Raw genomic sequence first — 21,091 nt, 5'->3', positions numbered from 1 at the left:
GTTTTTCAATCGGACCAATATTTGCTACGTGATGGGAGTTTGAAAAAACGATATGATCAAGTGGGAGCAAACGGTTTTCCAAACTCCTGTCACGTAGCAAATATTGGTCCAATTGAAAAACTAATTACTGTTCCGTACTCCTGAGGTCATTTGCTATACGCTAACACTTTATTTGACTAAAATCCTCGTAGAAAACTTTAATGATTTTTCTCTTGATATTACTAATAGTGGATCTGATATATTCGCGACATAGCGAAGCGTTTTTCTATTGATAAGGCTCGGAACGGGTTCGGGTTGACCTGATCAGTTCAGGTTATGACCCGAACCGGTTTTAGACCCGAACCGGAACTAAGATTTCGGGTTCAACCCGAACTTGACCCGAACCAGAATTTTCGATTTCGGGTTCAAACCGAACCCGACCCGAACCCGAAATTACTCAACCCGTACTTGACCCGAACCCGAATTTCCATTTCGGGTTTAACCCGAACCTGATCTGAACCCGAAATTTTCAAATAGATCAGGTCTGGTTCGGGTGACCCGAAAATTTTACGCTAAAAAATGCCAAAAATTTCGGGTTAACCCGAACCGGACCTGATTTATTTGAATATCTCGGGTTCAGGTCAGGTTCGGTTCAAACCCGAAATGGAAATTCGGGTTCGGGTCAAGTACGGGTTGAATAACTTCGGGTTCGGGTCGGGTTCGGTTTGAACCCGAAATCGAAAATTCTGGTTCGGGTCAAGTTCGGGTTGAACCCGAAGTCTTAGTTCCGGTTCGGGTCAAGATCAGGTTCGGGTTCCGGTCTGACCGAACCCGACCCGTTCCGAGCCTTATCTATTGATAAGGTGAAAGAATAGTAGGCAATAAAAAATGATTGAAGAAGTACCGTTCCAGATGCTCTTCTGGCAGTTGGGCCCTCAGAAAGAAGGAAATAATCTACATTTTGGCACCAACTTTTTTTTCAAGACTTCTGTAGGCTTGCAGCCCAAAAGTACTGGGTTCATTTATATGTGCAACGATAGTGGGTGAGGCCAGCTACAACACCCCATACTCAGTTCCGTGGTACATCGAAGCTGCAGAGAAGGCGGACTCTCCGAACATTCACTATATTTCTAGTCATAACTCTAGTGGATCAACTAGCACCAAGCGGTGCGTATACTCTACCTGTAGGTCTTTTCAAGGCCGACAATCGTACAACATTACAACCATTTAAAACAATTTTTTCTTGAGTTATTGCCGAAAAACTGTTTTCGGTACCCTCTGGCATGTCTTCACTTTTGAGCGCTTTTCACAGAAAACAAATTTTTTTTAGGAAAAAGTGAAAGACACGTGTTTCCTAGAATTGAAAGACGAATCCAACGAGCTATCACTCATTAAAATCGGAGACCGCTTGTTTCCCAATCACCTGAAGATTTGGCGATATCACTCTTAAAGATTCCACTGCACCTGCACTTTAAGATTTTCTTCCTCCGCATGCTCTTTCATACACCGACTGCCTTTGTATTAGATGGGGCAATTCATTTCTACAACACAATCGTCAGAAAAAGACCCTAGTTCTATCAAGAAGGAGCGTCACTGCTAGTTGCTTGCGTAATGCAAAATAAAATCTTGTTTATCATCTTCTCGAACGCCGTGGTGTAGTAAATTGAATGGAATTGGGTCTGAACCAATTGACTCAGAGATTTGTTGATTTATTTCAACTCAATGTTTGTGCAGAATGCTGAAATGCCATTTTTTTTCAGTTTGCCAATGAAACATGAACGGACAGTTGTTTCGTCTAGTCCGTAAATTTATTCACTGAATTTTTCTAGAAGAACTTATGGAATCCATGATGTGGATGTTCCGTGCGTAAATTAAAGCCTTCGGAGCTGAGATCTTTCTCACAACCAATTTTAAGATTTCTCGGAAATTGTTTTGAGGGGAAATGTGAATGGAAACTAGATGAATCGGAGTATTTTTTTGCATTTATTTGTTTGGCTTTTGGAATGATAAAACTGTTTTGTTAAGTTGGGAGGTGCTATCTAATAGTCGTGTGGTTTTTACATTTAATTTTCTTTTGGCTTTACTCTCTTTCGTTTTGTTATTATTTCGTTTTAATTTAATTAGACGAGACAGTGCGATCAACAGAAATTCGGCAATTTCTTAGTGTGCGTTCAACGTATCTTTTTCCCCATTTTCCAGTTACACAGACGAATTTCGGGTAAAGGAAGATCTGATGGGTTTAGCAATTGGTGCACATGGTGCGAACATACAGACAGCCCGGAAATTGGACGGTGTGATCAATATTGAATTAGAGGAAAACACGTGCACATTCAAAATATCTGGTGAGACTGATGAGGCCGTTAAGAAAGCACGTTCAATGTTGGAATACAGCGAAGAATCCATCCAAGTGCCGCGCAATTTGGTTGGCAAAGTGATAGGCAAAAATGGCCGTTTCATACAAGAAATCGTTGACAAAAGCGGCGTCGTCCGGGTCAAAGTAGTAAAAGTTAGTGTCGTAAAAATTTTCATTAAAATCGTAATATTTACTGTCCTTTTAGATTGAGGGTGATAATGAACCGCAGCCGAGCATTCCTCATGAGGATGGTCAGGTGCCATTCGTATTTATTGGAACAATCGAAAGCATCGCCAATGCACGAGTTTTGCTGGAATATCATTTAGCACATCTCAAAGTTTGTTTGCTTTTCTTTACCATTTTACCATCCGACCGACACATCCGATCGAAGTGCTAGCAAGGTTTTTTCTCTCTCGATTTTTTTTTTCTTTCCGATTGTTGCAGGTAGTCGAACAACTTCGTCAAGAGAAACTAGACATCGATCTTCAAGTGCGTGCCATTCAGGGCACACAAATGGGTTCGATGCAAAATTTCCCAGTTCAACGACGATCCGATCGTGGATACAGCAGCGACATGGAATCGATGCGGCCTAGCCGAGGTGGACCACGCGGCCGAGGTCGAGGTGGACGAGGTGGTGGTGGTGGCGGCGATCGTCGGGACGGCAATGGACGATTTCATCCGGGTAATAATTTACACAACAGCAATGGAAATGATCCGAATAGTTATAATAACGTACCAAATGATCCGCCATCGAAAGCGAAATTTTCGTCACGTGGACGAGGTGGTGGTAATGGTAGTGGTGGTGGTGGTGGTAACGTTGGCCGATTAACTAGAGGTAATGGTTCGTCGAATGATAATCGACGGTCCGTTGGTCGGCCAGCGATATCGACCACGCCGAAATAATGTCTTTGAGAATTCGCAAGCGAAATGTTTTCAAGTATTATTTTCACTATAACGGATAATAATGTTGTTGTCCTGTAGAATGTGCTTTGATGGTAGCGGACAGTTCATCAATTTCATTCCGATGTCTTGGTTCAGGCGAAATTTCTCTTAAAACCTTCACTGCCAACAGATTTTGGCACCTTTTAATTGACGCAACCAGCCGAAAACTCAACTGCTTTGCCGTGTCCAGTTCAGAGATATTTTCGAGAATTTTTTTTCGGTAGAATTGTCTACACCGTCCATAGCTTTGCCAGACAAAATGGTTCAGATCTCTGATCGTTAGTCACAAACATAGTTAGAGTAACAAATACGTACAGTACATACGTATCTATCCATCCCAAACAGACATTCTTGTTGCAGCTTATTTTACGATTTGGTTGCGCTGTTACCAAAAAATTGAACTTCCAATTCAAATTCGCTTAAAGTTCCCGAATTTTTTCGAATCTTAGCTGACTCTTTGCTCACAAAATCTGTGGGAAAACTGGACCTCTCAGCCTCAATAAATACGTTTCGAAGAAGTGAAGCGTCGGTTTCATGTAAGCGACACACCGTCTTCGGATTTTTGAAATATTGATGAATCTCTTGCTACCAACAACGTCCATTGCTACAACGTGAGGACTATATTTATTGTAAGACTGACCCGGCTATGAAAAATTATTCACGATTTTGGATTACTACTCGATTTAAATGTATAAAAGTGATTATGATATTACCTATTTAACACGAATTTAGGAGCGTTAGACAGCTTAAACGGGGTCCGATTTACGGGTGTGACCGATATTTACGACACACATCACACACACTCACACACAAAAAACACACGCGTTCATGCCTTCATTCATTGTCGAGTTGAAGAGTGTGGCACACACAAAAGTTGTTGTGTCATTCGTTCTTTCGCTTGTAATCGTTGGGGTGCAAAAAAAAAAAACAAAAGAAAAAAATGTAAAAAGGAAATGAAACCATTGCTGGTATCAACGAAATTCCTCAAAGTCATGGCTCCGCACTTTAGCTACATACTACATCGGAAGTAATTAATGTTCACGTTCACTTTTAAGTGATATCGCCAAAACATCGAACAAAATCAGACATTTTGGGACAAGGGGTCACGGATATTATTGATTTATTTATTTGATTCGATTCGTTGAACTTTTGCGAGTAAAACGTAGTACTACGTTTGGTGAACTTTATTTTGTTGTCGACGCTCGAGGTCATGAAGTACGGGTCTGCCAAAAGGGGCCCAAAATCGTTTTCTCGCGATTAGTCGAGTAAAACCATTTTGAAAAAAAAAACGTTTTTCGCTAGCCTTGAACGCCTTGAAGAGACGCACGAGTATACACACCACCAGATCCATGTTGACCTGTTGGTGATATCAATCATTTTAAGTGAAACGAGCCATCAGAACAGTCGGAGCGTTTGCTGCGACTGAGCCCCGTACAAACCCGTATATCTATTGCGTACGTGACCCTAGTGCGTCTGTCACCCTACTTTGACCGTAAGCCTATTGCGCCGGTTAATGTAGTTAAAGTAAAATTATTATGGATTGTGTACATCTTACAAATTGCGCATAGCGCAATTACGAAGCCCCGTACAACGTTCCTTTCAAATGAAACAAAAATTTCAAATCGCCCTAAAATTTTATTTTTTTGAAGGGCCTAGTATCGGCCTCAGTCCGAGGACGCAAATTTAAATTTTTTTTCAACTACATTCTATTCGGCCTTTGATTACCTTCCAAATGAAACAAAAATTACGAAAAACGGATGAAATTTGCTCGAGTTATATGTAAAATACACATAGGGCCCTAGTATCGGCCTCAGTCCGAGGACCCAAATTTAATTTTTTTTTCAACAACATTCTATTCGGCCTTTGATTACCTTCCAAATGAAACAAAAATTACGAAAAACGAATGAAATTTGCTCGAGTTATATGTAAAATACACATAGGGCCCTAGTAGTGGCCTTAGGCCAAGGATCCAAATTTAATTTTTTTTCAACAACATTCTATTGGGCCTTCGATTACCTTCTAAATCAAACAGAAATTACGAAAAACGGATGAAATTTACTCGAGTTCTATGTAAAATACACATAGGGCCCTAGTAGTGGCCTTAGGCCAAGGATCCAAATTTAATTTTTTTTCAACAACATTCTATTCGGCCTTTAATTACCTTCCAAATGAAACAAAAATTACGAAAAACGGATGAAATTTACTCGAGTTCTATGTAAAATACACATAGGGCCCTAGTAGTGGCCTTAGTCCAAGGACCCAAATTTAATTTTTTTTCAACAACATTCTATTCGGCCTTTGATTACCTTCCAAATGAAACAAAAATTACGAAAAACGGATGAAATTTGCTCGAGTTATATGTGAAATACACATAGGGCCCTAGTAGCATTTCACTTCTAAGGCCCTAACTCACGGTCCACTCACCCGATTTTAAAAAACTTTTTTTTCCTGGATTGGTATTGACAATACCTATCATTTGCCGTGTCATTTACATTTCCATCGTTTATTTTGCCATAAATATCACCAAAAAACCTTAAATCACTTAGGTGGCCCTAACTCACGAAGGGCCGACCCGAATATGCCCATCTTCGAACTTAGCCTCACTATTTCGACTATCTTTCAGGGAAAAAAAAAATTTTTGAATTTTTGGATTTCATTTACTCAAGATATCGACGTGACGGACAGACGGACAGACGGACAGACAAAATTTTTATTGCAGATTCGTCATCTATGAACATAGGCAAACACTTTGCCCTTACCGTCTGCTTCGAATTCCATCAATTACACACGGCATCGTAATCCTAAAAACAACTGACAAAGAAGAGAACTAAAGTTTACACAACATGAGAACAAATAAGAAGACGTTCGATCGTTTAACAATTAATCGATTTACATCCCGTCTTTTTCATAAAATTTTCCAACGTCACTCCTACGCTTCGTCTCGGCTTGTCGACAAAATCACGAATGCGTACATTACTAGACCACGTATTTGAATCCATTATTGACGCATACATGTCATCTGAAACGGTCACTTTAAACTGCAGAAATATCATGTCGTTCACAGTTCTACCGGCCGGCAATAATAGCGAGACACGGATCTTATTTCTATCGATTTTCAGTTCGTCCACCAAGTAATTTTCCAGGTAATCAGTTGAGATGCCTTTACCGATATTCGAAATGACCACACTTTTCGTACGATTATGGATAGAAGTAGCAGCGGGCGTACCGAAATTTGAACCGTTGAGACACTTTTCGTTAGTTATAAGATCGGTTTCGTTTCCTTTAAGATCAATATCGTCGAGCTGATCACATTCCATACGACGATGTTCAGAGAAATTTTTTTTACGATGTTCTATATCTTGCTCATGTACATCAGCAGCGTTAGACAAATTTTGAGCAATGTTTACGGTACCGATGGTTTCAAAAAGTTTGCCCATCAGGATCCTGAAGCCATCCAAGAATTGGAGCAAGTTACTGGACAGCGAGCTCGATAGACGTTCGATTGACTCGTTTATGCCATTTACCACAGCAGAAATGTTTCTATTGCTATCATTACAATGATGGCAATACCAATGGATGTTTGGGGAGTTCGTCACAGCAGTCAGCATGGATTTCGTGACAGAAACACACTTAATGTGAAAATGTTCGCCGCAAACACCGGCACAAGTTATGAAATCACAATTCGATATAGTGTTGTTACAGCTCTTACATTTGGACGCCATCCTTACAATATTGTTCAATTTGTCACGTTCAGTACAATAGAATATCGTTTCGTTGTGTCAATGCAGACAATGACTTCTTTCAAATTGCAATTTAAACCAAATTTCACGTAAATTCGATGAACTACGACAAATCACCACTTAAATCGGCAGCAAATCGACTCTTTAGTCACAAAACAAATGACTCGAATAATGAAAAACGAGAGCAATTGACAAAAACTTAAGATTTTCAAGAGAACAACAGCACACGTTCGATCCGTACAAATGTCATTATGGAAGTACATGTTTTACATGTTATGGTACTACAGAGACTAGGCTCTGTCACCAGTCACCATACATACCATGTCTCGGACTTATGTCACTGCAGCCGGTCAGGGACTTGGGAAAATCATCAATTTTTCACCTAAAATAATTGATATCACCAACAGGTCAACATGGACCTGGTGAAGTTTATACTCAAAATGTGCGTCTTTTCAAGGCCTACAAGCCTAGCTAAAAAAGTTTTTTTTTTCCCAAAATTGTTTTACTCGACTAATCACGAGAAAACGATTTTGGGCACCTTTTGGCAGACCCTAACTTCATGACCTCGAGCGTCGACAACAAAATATATGACACCAAACGTAGTAACACGTTTTGCTCGCAACAGTTCAACGAATCGAATGAGCTATAAGTCAATAATATCCGTTCAAAAAGTTGTTCGAAGATTTCGCGATATTACTCTTAATTCGAAATATTTCGGTTGAGTGCCTGGTTAAATTGCGAATCTTGTTAACCATTCTAACACTTTGATCGATTCAATCAGATTTATTTTCGAGCATACGTGTGACGTTTTCTTTGAAAAAGCAAAAAACGAATCCATCGCCCTGATGAGCTAGAATGGTAAAATTGTTTATTAGTAGCTAGAAATTCTCCAATGTTTTACCAGCTTTTACACAGTCATAGTTCGTTTAAAAAAAAAAACAACAACGACGTCCTGACGTCCAGTGAAATTTCTATCACCTTTTAACGGTGTGTCAGATTGATTTTTCACAATTACGTCAATAAACAAAATTAATGGAACAACAGGACTATCTATCTAGTCAATGTTATTCGAATAAAAAAGAAAATGAATTTCAGATTTTGTCCGAGTCCTCTTGTCGTTCTTATACCAATCAAAAAAAAATGAAAAATTTTCAATCGAAATTTCACCTAAAACGATCACATTAGACAGACATATAGAGAAAGAAGCTGCGTAAATTCAGTTTGAAATTCAATGAAATCAGGCTCGGCACGACCACACTGGCCTCATCGACTTTTGTTGCCTCTTAAGCAAACTTATTACCGTTGGCGTCCCTAGACTAAAAATAATCATAATTTCGGAGCCACACATCCCATTCTCCCGATGCATGATTCCTAGAGCCAGACCGTGCCTGACGGAAACTAGATGTTAGGTATACAAACGAAAAATGTGGGCGGCCGTGTAAATTGACCGCATCACTGATTGAAACACATTTGCTTCGTCAAAAACCAAACGGAAAAACTACTCCCATCCCCTGTTATCACAGGTCGTCGAGGTTTTAATTTTCGTTTTGTAAATATTTTTGCATAAAACATTGAACGTTCTATGGTTTCTTGCATTTCTTTTTTATTGTTGTCGTTTTTTCATGCTTTATTTAAAAAAAAATTTAATTAATTTCCGTTGTGAAAATTCATCACAATCCATAACGCATGACTCAGTCTAATTTTCATTTACTGACCTCCAAAAAAGAGCTGCAAATTTCGGGTAACTTTAGCTCCGCATTTACATTATATATGTCACAGATGTACGACAGATATTGTGCGACGTATTTAATGTTTTCAACTCTTTTTTGTCAGTGCCATACTAACCACTTGTCGTCTCAACTTTTTTTTTATTCCTTTTTGATTCGAATTTAACGATTTACATTAAGTGAAAAGCCGTGTGAATTACCTAACATGTAACTTAACGAATGAAGAACTAGATTTTATATTCTGGATATTTGTTTGCTGAGTCAGTGCGAAAAATCTAGTTGTTCATCTGTTAATTGGATTTTGTGATCCCAAAAAAATGATAATAAAGAATTGTGTCACGGCTTTCCTATTTCTGTAAGAGTGACGCGTAACATTTCACATTTTCGGTTACTTAAATTTTAGTAAATTTTGTAAAACTTCACGCATAGTCGACTAAATAATTAAATTAAATAAAAAGAAATGATGAAAGATAAATAGAGAGAGAGAAAGAGAGAGAGAGAGAGAGAGAGAGATGGGGTTCATACCGTAATATGGTTAGAAAGAACTGATGTCAATTGTCTTTCATAAATGAAACTAATTTTCAAATTGCTTGATTTTATTGAAGCTTGTGTTTGCTAATTTTATAATTAAAAAGAAAATTTCCATAAGGAAAAGACCAATTGAATACGAATAACGAGAAATTTGATTCGATTTAATGTTGACAAATATGATTTTTTGAACACTCTCAATGACGAGTTTGAAGTTTAGACGAAAATAAAAGTGGGATATGCACGACGCATCACACTGAGGCAGTTTCATAAGTCTCACTAATTAAAAGTAATGCGACGTCCTATCTGAAAGGACAGCCGTAAGTGATTTTTTGTTAGTTTTTTTTTAAGCATTTGTGACTTTTGAATTACTATTAAAAATGGGCCATTCAATGCGACTTGGTATAATCAAATAATAGAAACAAAATCGCAAAATTCTTGTTACCTTTTTGTCTTCGGAATACTTGAAAATTTTCGGATTTATCACCACCGTTTTGGCATTTTACTTAAAATCCTTTCAGTGTCATTTTATTCACTGCCGTTGCCTACCATTGAAAGTTTTTTTTTTTGTTATTGTGTAATTTAGCACGCACGGAATATACGGGATTTTTTCAGATCTCATTCCCAATATTTTGTGCACTATTTGAAGGTGACGCTCGTTTCATTATGTCGAAGATAAGTGGGAGATAACCTTAGGAATTAAAATGGCAACTTTCTTTCCAATGCAATTCAGCCTTCCATTTATTATAATTGATAATCGTGTCGCATAACTTCTATGCACCAGAAAAGGAAAGGAATTCCAAGGAAGCAAAAAAAAAAATTGAGTTAAAACTGAATGTGAAACGATATTGCGTGAAAAGAGGGGACTAAACATTTTAAAGGAGATCAATTATCTAAACGAGAATTTGCAAAATATAATTTTAAAAGAGAAACGAAACAATAAGAGACGATAGATTAATCTTTCAAATTCAAAATAAAACAACAAAAAATTCTTGAAAATAAAAGATTTTGACACTTAAAATATGAAGAGATAGGAAAGAAAAAAAACAAACCGATTAAGGTGAATAATAAATTATATTTAAAAAACAAAAACAAATGAAAACAAAAATTAATCAGTCACTTGAGAATGGGACGAAGAAAATGCTAAGCATGGAGGAGAGTCCGCGATCGTAATACGTTCGGTTCTATCGAGTCACTACTGGGTCTTAACAAATACATAGAAGCCAGTGCCTATTATTGGCAAATTTCGTTACCGAATTTACAGACATTTGCCTAAAATTACAGAGATTTTCCAAAAATTTACTGGTTTTATCAAAACATAAAGTCGGTAAATGTTTGGTAGATTTCAGTAAATTCGGTTAATAAAAGCCCTAGTAGAAGCAATTTTCGTACCCTGAAACATAGGCTTGTTCCAAGGTCATTTCGAAATGTCAAATTTCATCCACAGGACGCAACTTTCGGATTGACAAACATTTTAACGAAAAATCGACAAAGTTGACGTCTATGTTATGTTCATCTTGTGGATTGAATCGTTGTAGTTCGTATTGCAAAGTTCGGGTTTACAGTTAATTGGAACGAACCTATTGAATCAGATATTCACTGCAGTAGTTGTTTCATAGGTCCACTGACTGGCCATGATTTTTGAGAAAGTACGCACCAGATATTTAAAGTTTGCCTCAATTGCGGTCGTTCAATTACTTGATATAATTTATTTATTTCTTTTTTTTTTAATTACCTGTCCTATTGGTATATGTCGGCAGTCATGACCCAAACTTGGAAATTTTGACTTGAATTTTCTCAATAGAGACCCCTAGATCCTCCTAAAAGCAACCTATTTTACTCGAGATTATTTTAATGCCGGTCAAGAGCCATTAGAAAATCCTCAAAAATTCTTCAAAAAACTAAAAACAAGAATTTCTGTTTACTACTAGCTTGGTACTCATTCAAGTACCACTTTGGTATTCAACTACCAAATTTTCGAATTATAAATAGGCAACCGAGCCGCCTTTTTTATCAGTCGGTGTGCAGCTCTCAAACAGTAAACATCTCTACAACATCCTTGTTAGTTTGGTAGTCAACTACCACTTTGGTAATCAACTACCACTTTGGTAGTCAACTACCACTTTGGTAATCAACTACCACTTTGGTAATCAACTACCACTTTGGTAGTCAACTACCACTTTGGTAATCAACTACCACTTTGGTAATCAACTACCACTTTGGTAATCAACTACCACTTTGGTAATCAACTACCACTTTGGTAGTCAACTACCACTTTGGTAATCAACTACCACTTTGGTAATCAACTACCACTTTGGTAGTCAACTACCACTTTGGTAATCAACTACCACTTTGGTAATCAACTACCACTTTGGTAATCAACTACCACTTTGGTAATCAACTACCACTTTGGTAATCAACTACCACTTTGGTAATCAACTACCACTTTGGTAATCAACTACCACTTTGGTATCAACTACCACTTTGGTAATCAACTACCACTTTGGTAGTCAACTACCACTTTGGTAGATCAACTACCACTTTGGTAGTCAACTACCACTTTGGTAGTCAACTACCACTTTGGTAGTCAACTACCACTTTGGTAGTCAACTACCACTTTGGTAGTCAACTACCACTTTGGTAGTCAACTACCACTTTGGTAGTCAACTACCACTTTGGTAGTCAACTACCACTTTGGTAGTCAACTACCACTTTGGTAGTCAACTATCACTTTGGTAGTCAACTACCACTTTGGTAGTCAACTACCACTTTGGTAGTCAACTACCACTTTGGTAGTCAACTACCACTTTGGTAGTCAACTACCACTTTGGTAGTCAACTACCACTTTGGTAGTCAACTACCACTTTGGTAGTCAACTACCACTTTGGTAGTCAACTACCACTTTGGTAGTCAACTACCAAATACTCGATTTGTAAATAGACCAGCAAGCCGAATAAATTCATCAGTCGGTGTGCATCTCTCGACTAAGAAACATCTTTGCTGCTAAATATGTTGGGGGTCCAACTACCAACAACTACCAAACTTTCAAATTGTAATGTCTGCTATGAACGATCGGTTACCAGATAACAAATAATAATTGATTTGCCTGGTGTTGGTTTGCTCATAGTAGCATTGCAATTCTAACTTTTATCAATCACATTTGATTTGTGTTTAAAAATCCTGCAAAAGCCCCTCATAAAATCAGAGAAAATTTGTAAAAAAAAAATGCAAAGCCCAGACTGGCTCTGAAGGGAATGACCGGAAGGCTTTTTGATTTTTGAACGAATGAAGGGCGGAAAGGAGGATTTTTGAAAAATCTATTCATACAGGGCTAAGAACAGAACATAAATATTCGCGAGTGCCGAAAGGTCAATCACAGAGAGTGACAATATTTTCAGTACAAAAAAATTCTTCTCCGAACGTAAGGCTCGGAACGGGTCGGGTTCGGTCAGACCGGAACCCGAACCTGATCTTGACCCGAACCGGAACTAAGACTTCGGGTTCAACCCGAACTTGACCCGAACCTAAATTTTCGATTTCGGGTTCCAACCGAACCCGACCCGAACCCGAAGTTATTCAACCCGTACTTGACCCGAACCCGAATTTCCATTTCGGGTTTGACCCGAACCTGACCTGAACCCGAGATCTTCAAATAAATCAGGTCCGGTTCGGGTTAACCCGAAATTTTTGGCATTTTTTAGTGTAAAATTTTCGGGTCACCCGAACCGGACCTGATCTATTTGAAAGTTTCGGGTTCAGATCAGGTTCGGGTCAAACCCGAAATGGAAATTCGGGTTCGGGTCAAGTACGGGTTGAATAACTTCGGGTTCGGGTCGGGTTCGGTTGGAACCCGAAATCGAAAATTTAGGTTCGGGTCAAGTTCGGGTTGAACCCGAAGTCTTAGTTCCGGTTCAGGTCTAAGACCGGTTCGGGTCATAATCTGAACTGATCAGGTCAACCCGAACCCGTTCCGAGCCTTAGGTCCGAACGTCGTCAGGATGGTGTAACGAATCCCATTGAGCCAAACCATAAACATTGTATGATGGCCGATGATGCTTTGAATGTATTATCGGCCCGCTTTGCTCCTAATTTGACAAGGTGACTGAAAATAACTATAACTAAAATATGAGAAAATCTAACAAAAAAAAGAAAAGATGGAAACTATATATACCCAAAAACGGTCTTGAATCACAAATTGGTGTCTAAACTAATTTAAAAAAAAAAATTAATAAAATAATGAAAAATGGAAAGTATAACAAAAGAATAACAAAACTACCCATTCAATCAAACAAAAAGAAAACAAGAAAAGAAAACCTATTAACTAGTAACTATTTAGGATTATGAAAAAAGAAGAAAGAAAGAAAAAAATGTAAAAAAGGGAAAACTATAATTTGTTTAATCTTTTTTTATTAAAGAAATGAAAAAAAAAAATTAATTGAAATAAAAAAAAACAATCAACAACTGGCGTGTCATTTCACAAATTTAAGTCCATGCGACAAAATGTTTTGTGCCCTTTAAAAAAACATTAAAAAATTTTTTGATTTTTTTTTTAATTTGACTTAATTGTCGTTCATACGAGAGAATTTTTGCAGAAGATTAGAAACACTTTCGAATAACGTTTTGTTTATTGGGCCACACATTTTGTCCAAATTGACAAAATTTGACAAATTGACATGGCCCATGTTTTGTTTGTTTTTTTGTATAAACAAAAAGAAAAGAAAAAATAATTTAAAAACAAAAACAAAAAATCACAACGCGAAACAACTTCAAAATTTCACAACTTTTTTTTTTGTTTTGTTTGTTAAAACTGAAAGCACAAAGAGCTTATCAATCAAGTCAACATTTAAAGGGTTCAATCAATATTTTTCAAATGGTCTTTAATGCTTATTTACATTCCGTTAGCTTCAACAAGACGAAAAATGTCCTGTGTGCAATGCCTTAACGTCTGCAGCTTTCCTATTGCTTTTACTTTACAAACTAGACCATCTCGTTCCGCACAACATATTACATTTCAAACAGTTCATACGATACGTCGTCGCTCTTTGACATTTCCAATAACTGACCGTTGACGGCTTCCTGAGAAAGGCTCGCTCAACTGTCAGTTCTTCGTACTTTCGTCAAAAAGAAAAATCGATTCGTTGAAATCACGTTGCATGTTTTGCTTTTATTCTGCGAACACGACCTTAAACGTTGAATTTATACCGAGTTTCACTGGGCTTGCATCAAATACTGAATCATGCTGGCAGCTCGACAAACAATATTAAGATGAGGTTTGCAGCCACAAGTCCTCATGTGGACATTCTTTCGCTTCTGAAGAATCAAGTCATTCTAAGAGCACACACTTGTGCGTTTCATCTACAGGACACTGTTCTATTGCTATATTTGCTCTGATGTAAAGTCGACAGACAAGTTCTCCATCTGATCGAAGGACACGAAATCCGTTTCAAAATCCCAATTTCGATTCAAAAACGTCTACTTGCAGACATGCAAATTCACTTTGTTTACTAAATTTTGACCGTCAACAATATTTTCTTTAATCAAAGAATATCTTAAACCCCACCAGATCGACGTGATGGTTCGGTTGACAATTACAATAATACACGCAACGATCATCGCAATAACTTCAGCCACTATCGGGATCGAGATCGAGGAACGAACAATGTTCGCGCCACGGACGGAGCCTATAATCGCAGTGGCGGTGGTGGACCTGGTAATAATGACAAACGCAATAGCCACGATCGTCGACCGAACATTCGAGCGAATGGGAAAGAGTTCGGCAATAATCGTGAACCGGAACCATCGCATAGCAAAGAGAATTCGCGTGACGGAAATAGTATAGAGCGAGATAGCAATTCATCTACAGAGGGTAAAATTAATAATCGACGACGCCGGAAGAAGAATGTTGGAGGTGAGTGGAACCAAACTGAATCAGTCACTGAGAGTAAAAGTAAGATCAAAATGCGCAATACGAACCATTTCGGAGTTTTTTGTGTCAATTTTGTTGTTGTAATGGGGCAACAACAAAACAAAGGCAGAGTTTATGAGCAGGTGATGCAATAAAAAAAAATATTGAAAGTTCGATAATAATGACCAAATCTGACAGGCAAGGGCGGGCTAATGGGATGATTCGTATAAAACTGATGGTCGCATTCACTTCAGTGCTCATTTTTATCGCACTAGAAGTTGAATGCATTATTGGCATCTCCGTCACTCAACCGTACAACGCATACGTACGAAAATATATGAAAGTCTCTCACTAATTCGTCTCTCTGAGGTTTTTATGCGTTGTACGGTAGTACTTCAGTGGCGTCAATTTTTTAAGAAAAGGCAAACATCACGAGTTGTCATCTAATTTCTCTCTATCATTTTCCCCCATATTTTTGACGTATCGTCATCTTTGCTAACCGTGTTGCCAACTTACACCTACAATTGCCAATATTACTGCCGCCGTTTGCTAACAATTCATAACATTTTTAGTAGAATTTGAATCTTTACCAACGAACCGAAATCATGGCCCTACGTTAGTGAAGGGCCGTGACGCAAGTCCGTTCACACTGAAAAATTTGACAAAAAAAATGTTTCCGTAGGACTGAGGAACATATATACACAACTTTTTTGACTTTTCTCCTCCGCCCCTACTACCACTTCTTTTATTCGTAATCTAGGCGTCCATACGAGTTCAACGAGCTATCACACGCCCAGGGCGGCATGTGACTTACTTTTTTTTTGTTTTTTTACTTTTCTAACTATTTCTAACTATTTCGGAAAAAGTATTGAAAATCGGAACCATTTCTTGTTCCAACTAAATATTTATTACACAAAGACATCACAAAATTTGCCTGCGGCGCAAAGATGTACGTAGTAAGGTAACTAACTGAAAGTTGACCTAGTGGAAAAGTGATCTTAAGTTTTCCGTGTAAATTTGTATGAAGAAAAAATTATCGGTCAACTCAACATTCAATAAACCGTGATATGTCCTATGACTTTTGTATAGATAGGACCACTCACGATTCAATGTGTTTGAGATTTGTCAAATTAGGTCAACTTTCAGTCAGTTACCTTATATGAAAATTTTCCGATTTTCCTACGTATTAGGGCAACTCAGTTTTTCTGTTTTTTAGTCGTAGAGTAGTTTACGGTAGCCCACTTATCCCATGTGAACATAAAATTCGCTGAGAATTTTTTTTAGTCGAACAGAAAGTAGCCTAAGGTAGCTGTATTCTGGGACTGGTAAGACGACCAGTATCCTACAGATGCTTCTGCAAAGGTTTTATTGTGAACGCAATCTAGATGTCCCCATCCCCATACGACATTCAAACAAAAATATATTAAGAAGCAGAAATTTAAAACATTTTAAGTTTTTGTGTTGACAAGGTTCAAAAATAGGGTGACTTATACATGAATGGAGAAAATCATCTCCTGGAAAACTTCCAGCTGATGCGATTTTTTGACATAAATTCAATTGTATTTAACAAAAAACACATTCAAAATAGAGGAACAGTGAAAATCAGCTTTTGGGAGGGATTTTTTTATCCTTAAAAATGCTCAAAGGTTCGCCCTATTTTTGGACCTTGACAATACAAAACTTAGTTTCTGCTTCCAATGCTTCTATTACTTTATAATGAATTGAAATACCTCTCAAATGAGCTATGTTCTGCTGTGCCAGCTACGGCTCTACTCGTACGTTCTCGGAATAAAATTAAAGCAAAATAAAATGATCGAGTCTAGTTTTTGACAATTGAATTTCAACTGTCAAAAACCAGATTTTATTTTGCTTTTACCCGCACAAGCTTCGACCTCGGCTTCGACTAAAAAAGTGTATCTACGGATAACTAAACTAAATGTGGTAAACCGATGTACGTATAACAATTGAAAAACCTAATCTATCGAGGAATCTTGTTCAAAAAAGGAACGTAAGGTAAAATTATATTTAAATTTTGAATCAAGTTTTTGAGTAAAATACCTTTTACTTGGCATTGCCAAGTTGGCAATGGAATAAATGGTGTAAATGGAAATTCTTGTGTGTTTACCAACCTCGGCTACGATTCGATCGCCAAAATCCGCACAAGCAGTGCCATTTCCAGCATTTGTTCCATTGGTAAGTAATGTACTATTTGAATCAAGCGAAGGTAAACAATTTTAAAGGACTAGTCACTCTTGTTTTTAGCAATCTTTCAGTTTGATGAGGTAAGCGAGAAAAAACTTCGATATTTGATTTTTCCCATAAACAATTCTAAATTTTTGATCACCTTCCTTTACTGTCCTTTATGGTACATTCAGATATTATCGATTTAATAAAAGTGTCTGTTTAAACATGTGCCGTTGAGTTTTAAGTATTATGGAGTTATTTTGATAACTCATCGTCTCGTAGATATATTTGCTCTAAAAAAACGTTTGTAAAAATAAAGTTGCATTTTGTGAGCCATGTCAGTTTAAGGGACAAATACAAGTAATCAGATAACAATAAGTTCTTAGTCAAATCGTCAAAACTAAGTTTATTATTATTTTCTGATCTCCCAATCACACTTTGTGATAAAGAAAAAGGCTTTGTCTCAATAAAGTGCTTCTTTTTCAAGATTTTTAAACCTCCCGCCTGCTGCTAACAAGCGCTAAAGTGTACTTTACTCTTTCTTAGTAGAAAGCAAAAGTGTGTGCTTGAAATTCACGTTTTAGAGCTGGTTTTTGTTCACTATTCGGTCACTTTTTATATATCAATCGATAGTGAGAATACCAACTATTTTCGGAAAATTTGATCACTTTTTCACTATTTTCTGAAGAAAAATCACATGCCGCCCTGCGGACGCCTCATAAAGTTAAGATTTGGCCGAGACATTAAATTTCAAAACTTGAAAATTTGTATGAAGAAATTGATTTCCATACATTTTGAAATAGATGAATTTTACCAACCTTTGTCACTTCGTCACTTTTTCACTTTGTTACAACGAAACTTTTGAATTTACCGGTGGATTTGGCTGAAATTTTCAGTGTATGTCAAGGACGTAATTCTAAGAAACTAATTTGAAGGAATTTTCATAAAAGCTTATAATTTCGGAGCTATGAGCGTTTTAAGCTATTAAACTATAGGACCCATAACTCAGAAAATGTGGCATATACAGTGAACGACATCTCAAATGTCTCACTGTCAAATTTTTCTGAGAATTTTATTGTGTCATTGCAAATTCACAATGACATTCTGTGAAAAAAATGACAGTGAGACATTTGAGATGTCGTTCACTGTAGAAAGTTCGTTTAAAAGAGTTATAGAGTTATAGAGTTTCACATTCTAGTCGACACGTGTTTTATGGTTTCCCTAAAAAGTCGCTTATCTTGGAGCTATGAGCGTTTAAATTTTTGAATTTCGACAAATTTTCTATTTTCGTCATATTTTAGATTTTCGTCAAATTTTCGATTTTCGTCAAATTTTCGACTTTCATCAACTTATTGATTTTCGTCAAATTTGCAATTTTCGTTACATTTTTAAATTTCGTCAAATTATCGAATTTCGTCAAATTTTTTATTTTCGATAATTTTTTTATTTTCGTCAAATTTTTGAATTTAGTAAAAATTTTTGATTTTCGTCAAATGAAACCTGGAGATGAAAGAGAAAGTTAAACAGTTTTGTAAGAAGAATATTTCGTTCAAACTGCACTGAATGATTGTCTACTATCAGTGACCAAATTCTAAAAAAATCGCAACTCACAAAACTCCCCTATTTCCGTATCATCCGTAGCAAATGGTAACTCCAACGTGCAATCGAATTCAAAGCCTACACCGATTCCGGAACAGCAAAAGCTATCATCAAACACAAACACTATAAATGATAAGACAATTCCTGCATCGGCGGCATCGGCCACAACAGCCCCAACAACGGCTGGAAAAGCAAAAAATCAACGTGATTCCCGAAATCGTCGGAATGGTGGTGGTGGTGGTGGTGGTGGTAGTGGTGGTGGCGGGGCCAACAAATCTATGAAAACGATTCCCGATCAGTCTCAGACACATGCGAACAGCAATACCGACAAACACACTGTCAATGGTACTGCGTAAAGAAGAATATTACAAAATTTATGCAGAAAGAGGAGAAAGAGGAGGAGATAGAGAGAAAAAGAAATTCTTTAACTTTTCCGAGTAATTAATTTCAGATTTTCCGTTGCTTTGTTTTTTTTTCCTTCTCTAATCGATATGTATACATAATGGCGCCACTCGATCTAAATTGATCATATTTCTGTCAAGAATTAACCTTTTCTTTTTCTTTCATAAAAAAAAACAATTTGAGTTGAAATTTGAACTTTTTTTTTTCAAAAATAAAAAATGGAAAAAAAAATTAATTAGATGTGAAATGAATACGCTTGATGAGAGCTTTCAATTAAATTTTAAGTTTTAAGATTGGTGATTTTATGGATATAAGAATGATGCATAGACACAGCACACCCATACACATACACAACACACACACACACACTATTCATGTGTTTGATTAATAATTAAACGGTAAAAAAAAATTGAAAAAGCAGCATTTTGCCATGGTTGAAAAATGTACTCAAATGGAAAATTTAACCTAAAAAAAAACGAAAGAAAGAAATTAGAAGGAAAAACAAAACGTTCTTCAACCCAACTCATATTTATTCGACAACATTAATATTTATCCCATTAAATTCATTTTAGTTGTATTTTACTGAGCATTCGATCACAAAGAAATGGTGTATTTTATTTGCGCGGCCCCACTACTACACAAATGTATGTTCAGAACACTCTGACAAAAAATCGATCAAGTTTTATGTTTAAACGTTTAAGTTGCGACGAACAATAATCTTTATTTTTAAGTGAGGAGAGGACCGCGCGCGCGATTAACACATTATCGCTTCAATAAATTGGAACATACACACCACACACACACACACACACACATTATATTTTAAGCATTTATATAAAACGTGTCCTTCCATTAGGCCAAATAAAAGAATCAGTCCGCAATCCCGGAAAGTATTTTCTTTATCTGCTCCGTCCGTTTGTGTTGCCTAAAATGAACAAAAATGTGTTGCCTGACAAATGAAACACCTATGACTAGCTAGTATACCCGATCGCTTGCCTACGATCAGTAATCGTACGAGTGTAGCTTACCATAAAACAGATAACTTCCACCAAAAATTGTGACACTTTCGCTATTTTGTCGCGGTTGTTGAGGGGAATATAAATAATCGTCAGACACAGGCACAAATGAAAACAGAAACGGACTGCCATGTGATCATTTTGATGACAAACATTCGACTTGACAGGCTCCAGCTGGTCATACAACACCCAAAGTCCTTTTTCGAGCCAGTTCGGCCCTGCGACTAGATCCAATGAATGATTTTGGTGATCTCAAACTGAAGGCGTAGGAAGCTGCGCTGGGTTAAAGTTAACTTTTTCTAAACAGCAACAAAAAAATCATTTTTCGTCCCTCGGTGCCGAAGTATATAGACGTCATCAAAATATAAAGCCTGGTCGATATGGTTTCAGGAAAAAGAAAAATTTAACCCACCGCTGCGGAACTAATAGACGGAAAAGATATAGAGAAAAAAAATCATTTTTCTGTAGAGCATTGTAAGTCTTAGTGTCTGCATATTGAGCCGTTTCGATGTTACGTCATCAACAGGGATTTTTTTTTTGGGAACTCGGTCATAGTTTGGATGGATTTCTTTTGAAAAACAGCCTACCGAAATCGGACGCATTTTCCAGTGGACTTTTTTATGCGTGCCTAGAAAGGTATTCGATCATAGATGCCAAAACCACTTAAAAAAAAATTCGAAGCTTTTGTGGCTGGTAAGAGGTCATCAAAAACCGAA

The 21,091-nt window shown here is 37.2% G+C and overlaps 1 protein-coding gene across 6 annotated transcripts in view; it reads left to right on the top strand.

Annotated features, from left to right (window-relative positions):
- LOC119068010 (synaptic functional regulator FMR1) overlaps nucleotides 1–20,485 on the top strand; it is a 31,644-nt gene extending 11,159 nt beyond the window's left edge. For 2 of the 6 annotated variants that reach the window (XM_037171369.1, XM_037171366.1), the window contains 5 exons: nucleotides 2,179–2,476; nucleotides 2,538–2,669; nucleotides 2,777–3,014; nucleotides 14,833–15,177; nucleotides 19,000–20,485. In XM_037171369.1, coding sequence (XP_037027264.1) covers nucleotides 2,179–2,476; nucleotides 2,538–2,669; nucleotides 2,777–3,014; nucleotides 14,833–15,177; nucleotides 19,000–19,313 — 1,327 coding nt within the window. In that variant the 3' untranslated portion in view covers nucleotides 19,314–20,485. Of the gene's footprint in view, nucleotides 1–2,178; nucleotides 2,486–2,537; nucleotides 2,670–2,776; nucleotides 3,015–14,832; nucleotides 15,178–18,999 lie in introns of all 6 variants that reach the window. The other 4 variants (XM_037171368.1, XM_037171365.1, XM_037171367.1 and 1 more) reach the window with 2 other exon arrangements.
- Nucleotides 20,486–21,091: the final 606 nt, after the last annotated feature.

The sequence above is a fragment of the Bradysia coprophila genome (genome assembly GCF_014529535.1).
Source record: "Bradysia coprophila strain Holo2 chromosome X unlocalized genomic scaffold, BU_Bcop_v1 contig_167, whole genome shotgun sequence".
Lineage (NCBI taxonomy): Eukaryota > Metazoa > Arthropoda > Insecta > Diptera > Sciaridae > Bradysia > Bradysia coprophila.
The sequence above is the reverse complement of the archived record's forward strand: the minus strand, read 5'-3'. Positions and strand labels throughout refer to the sequence as shown.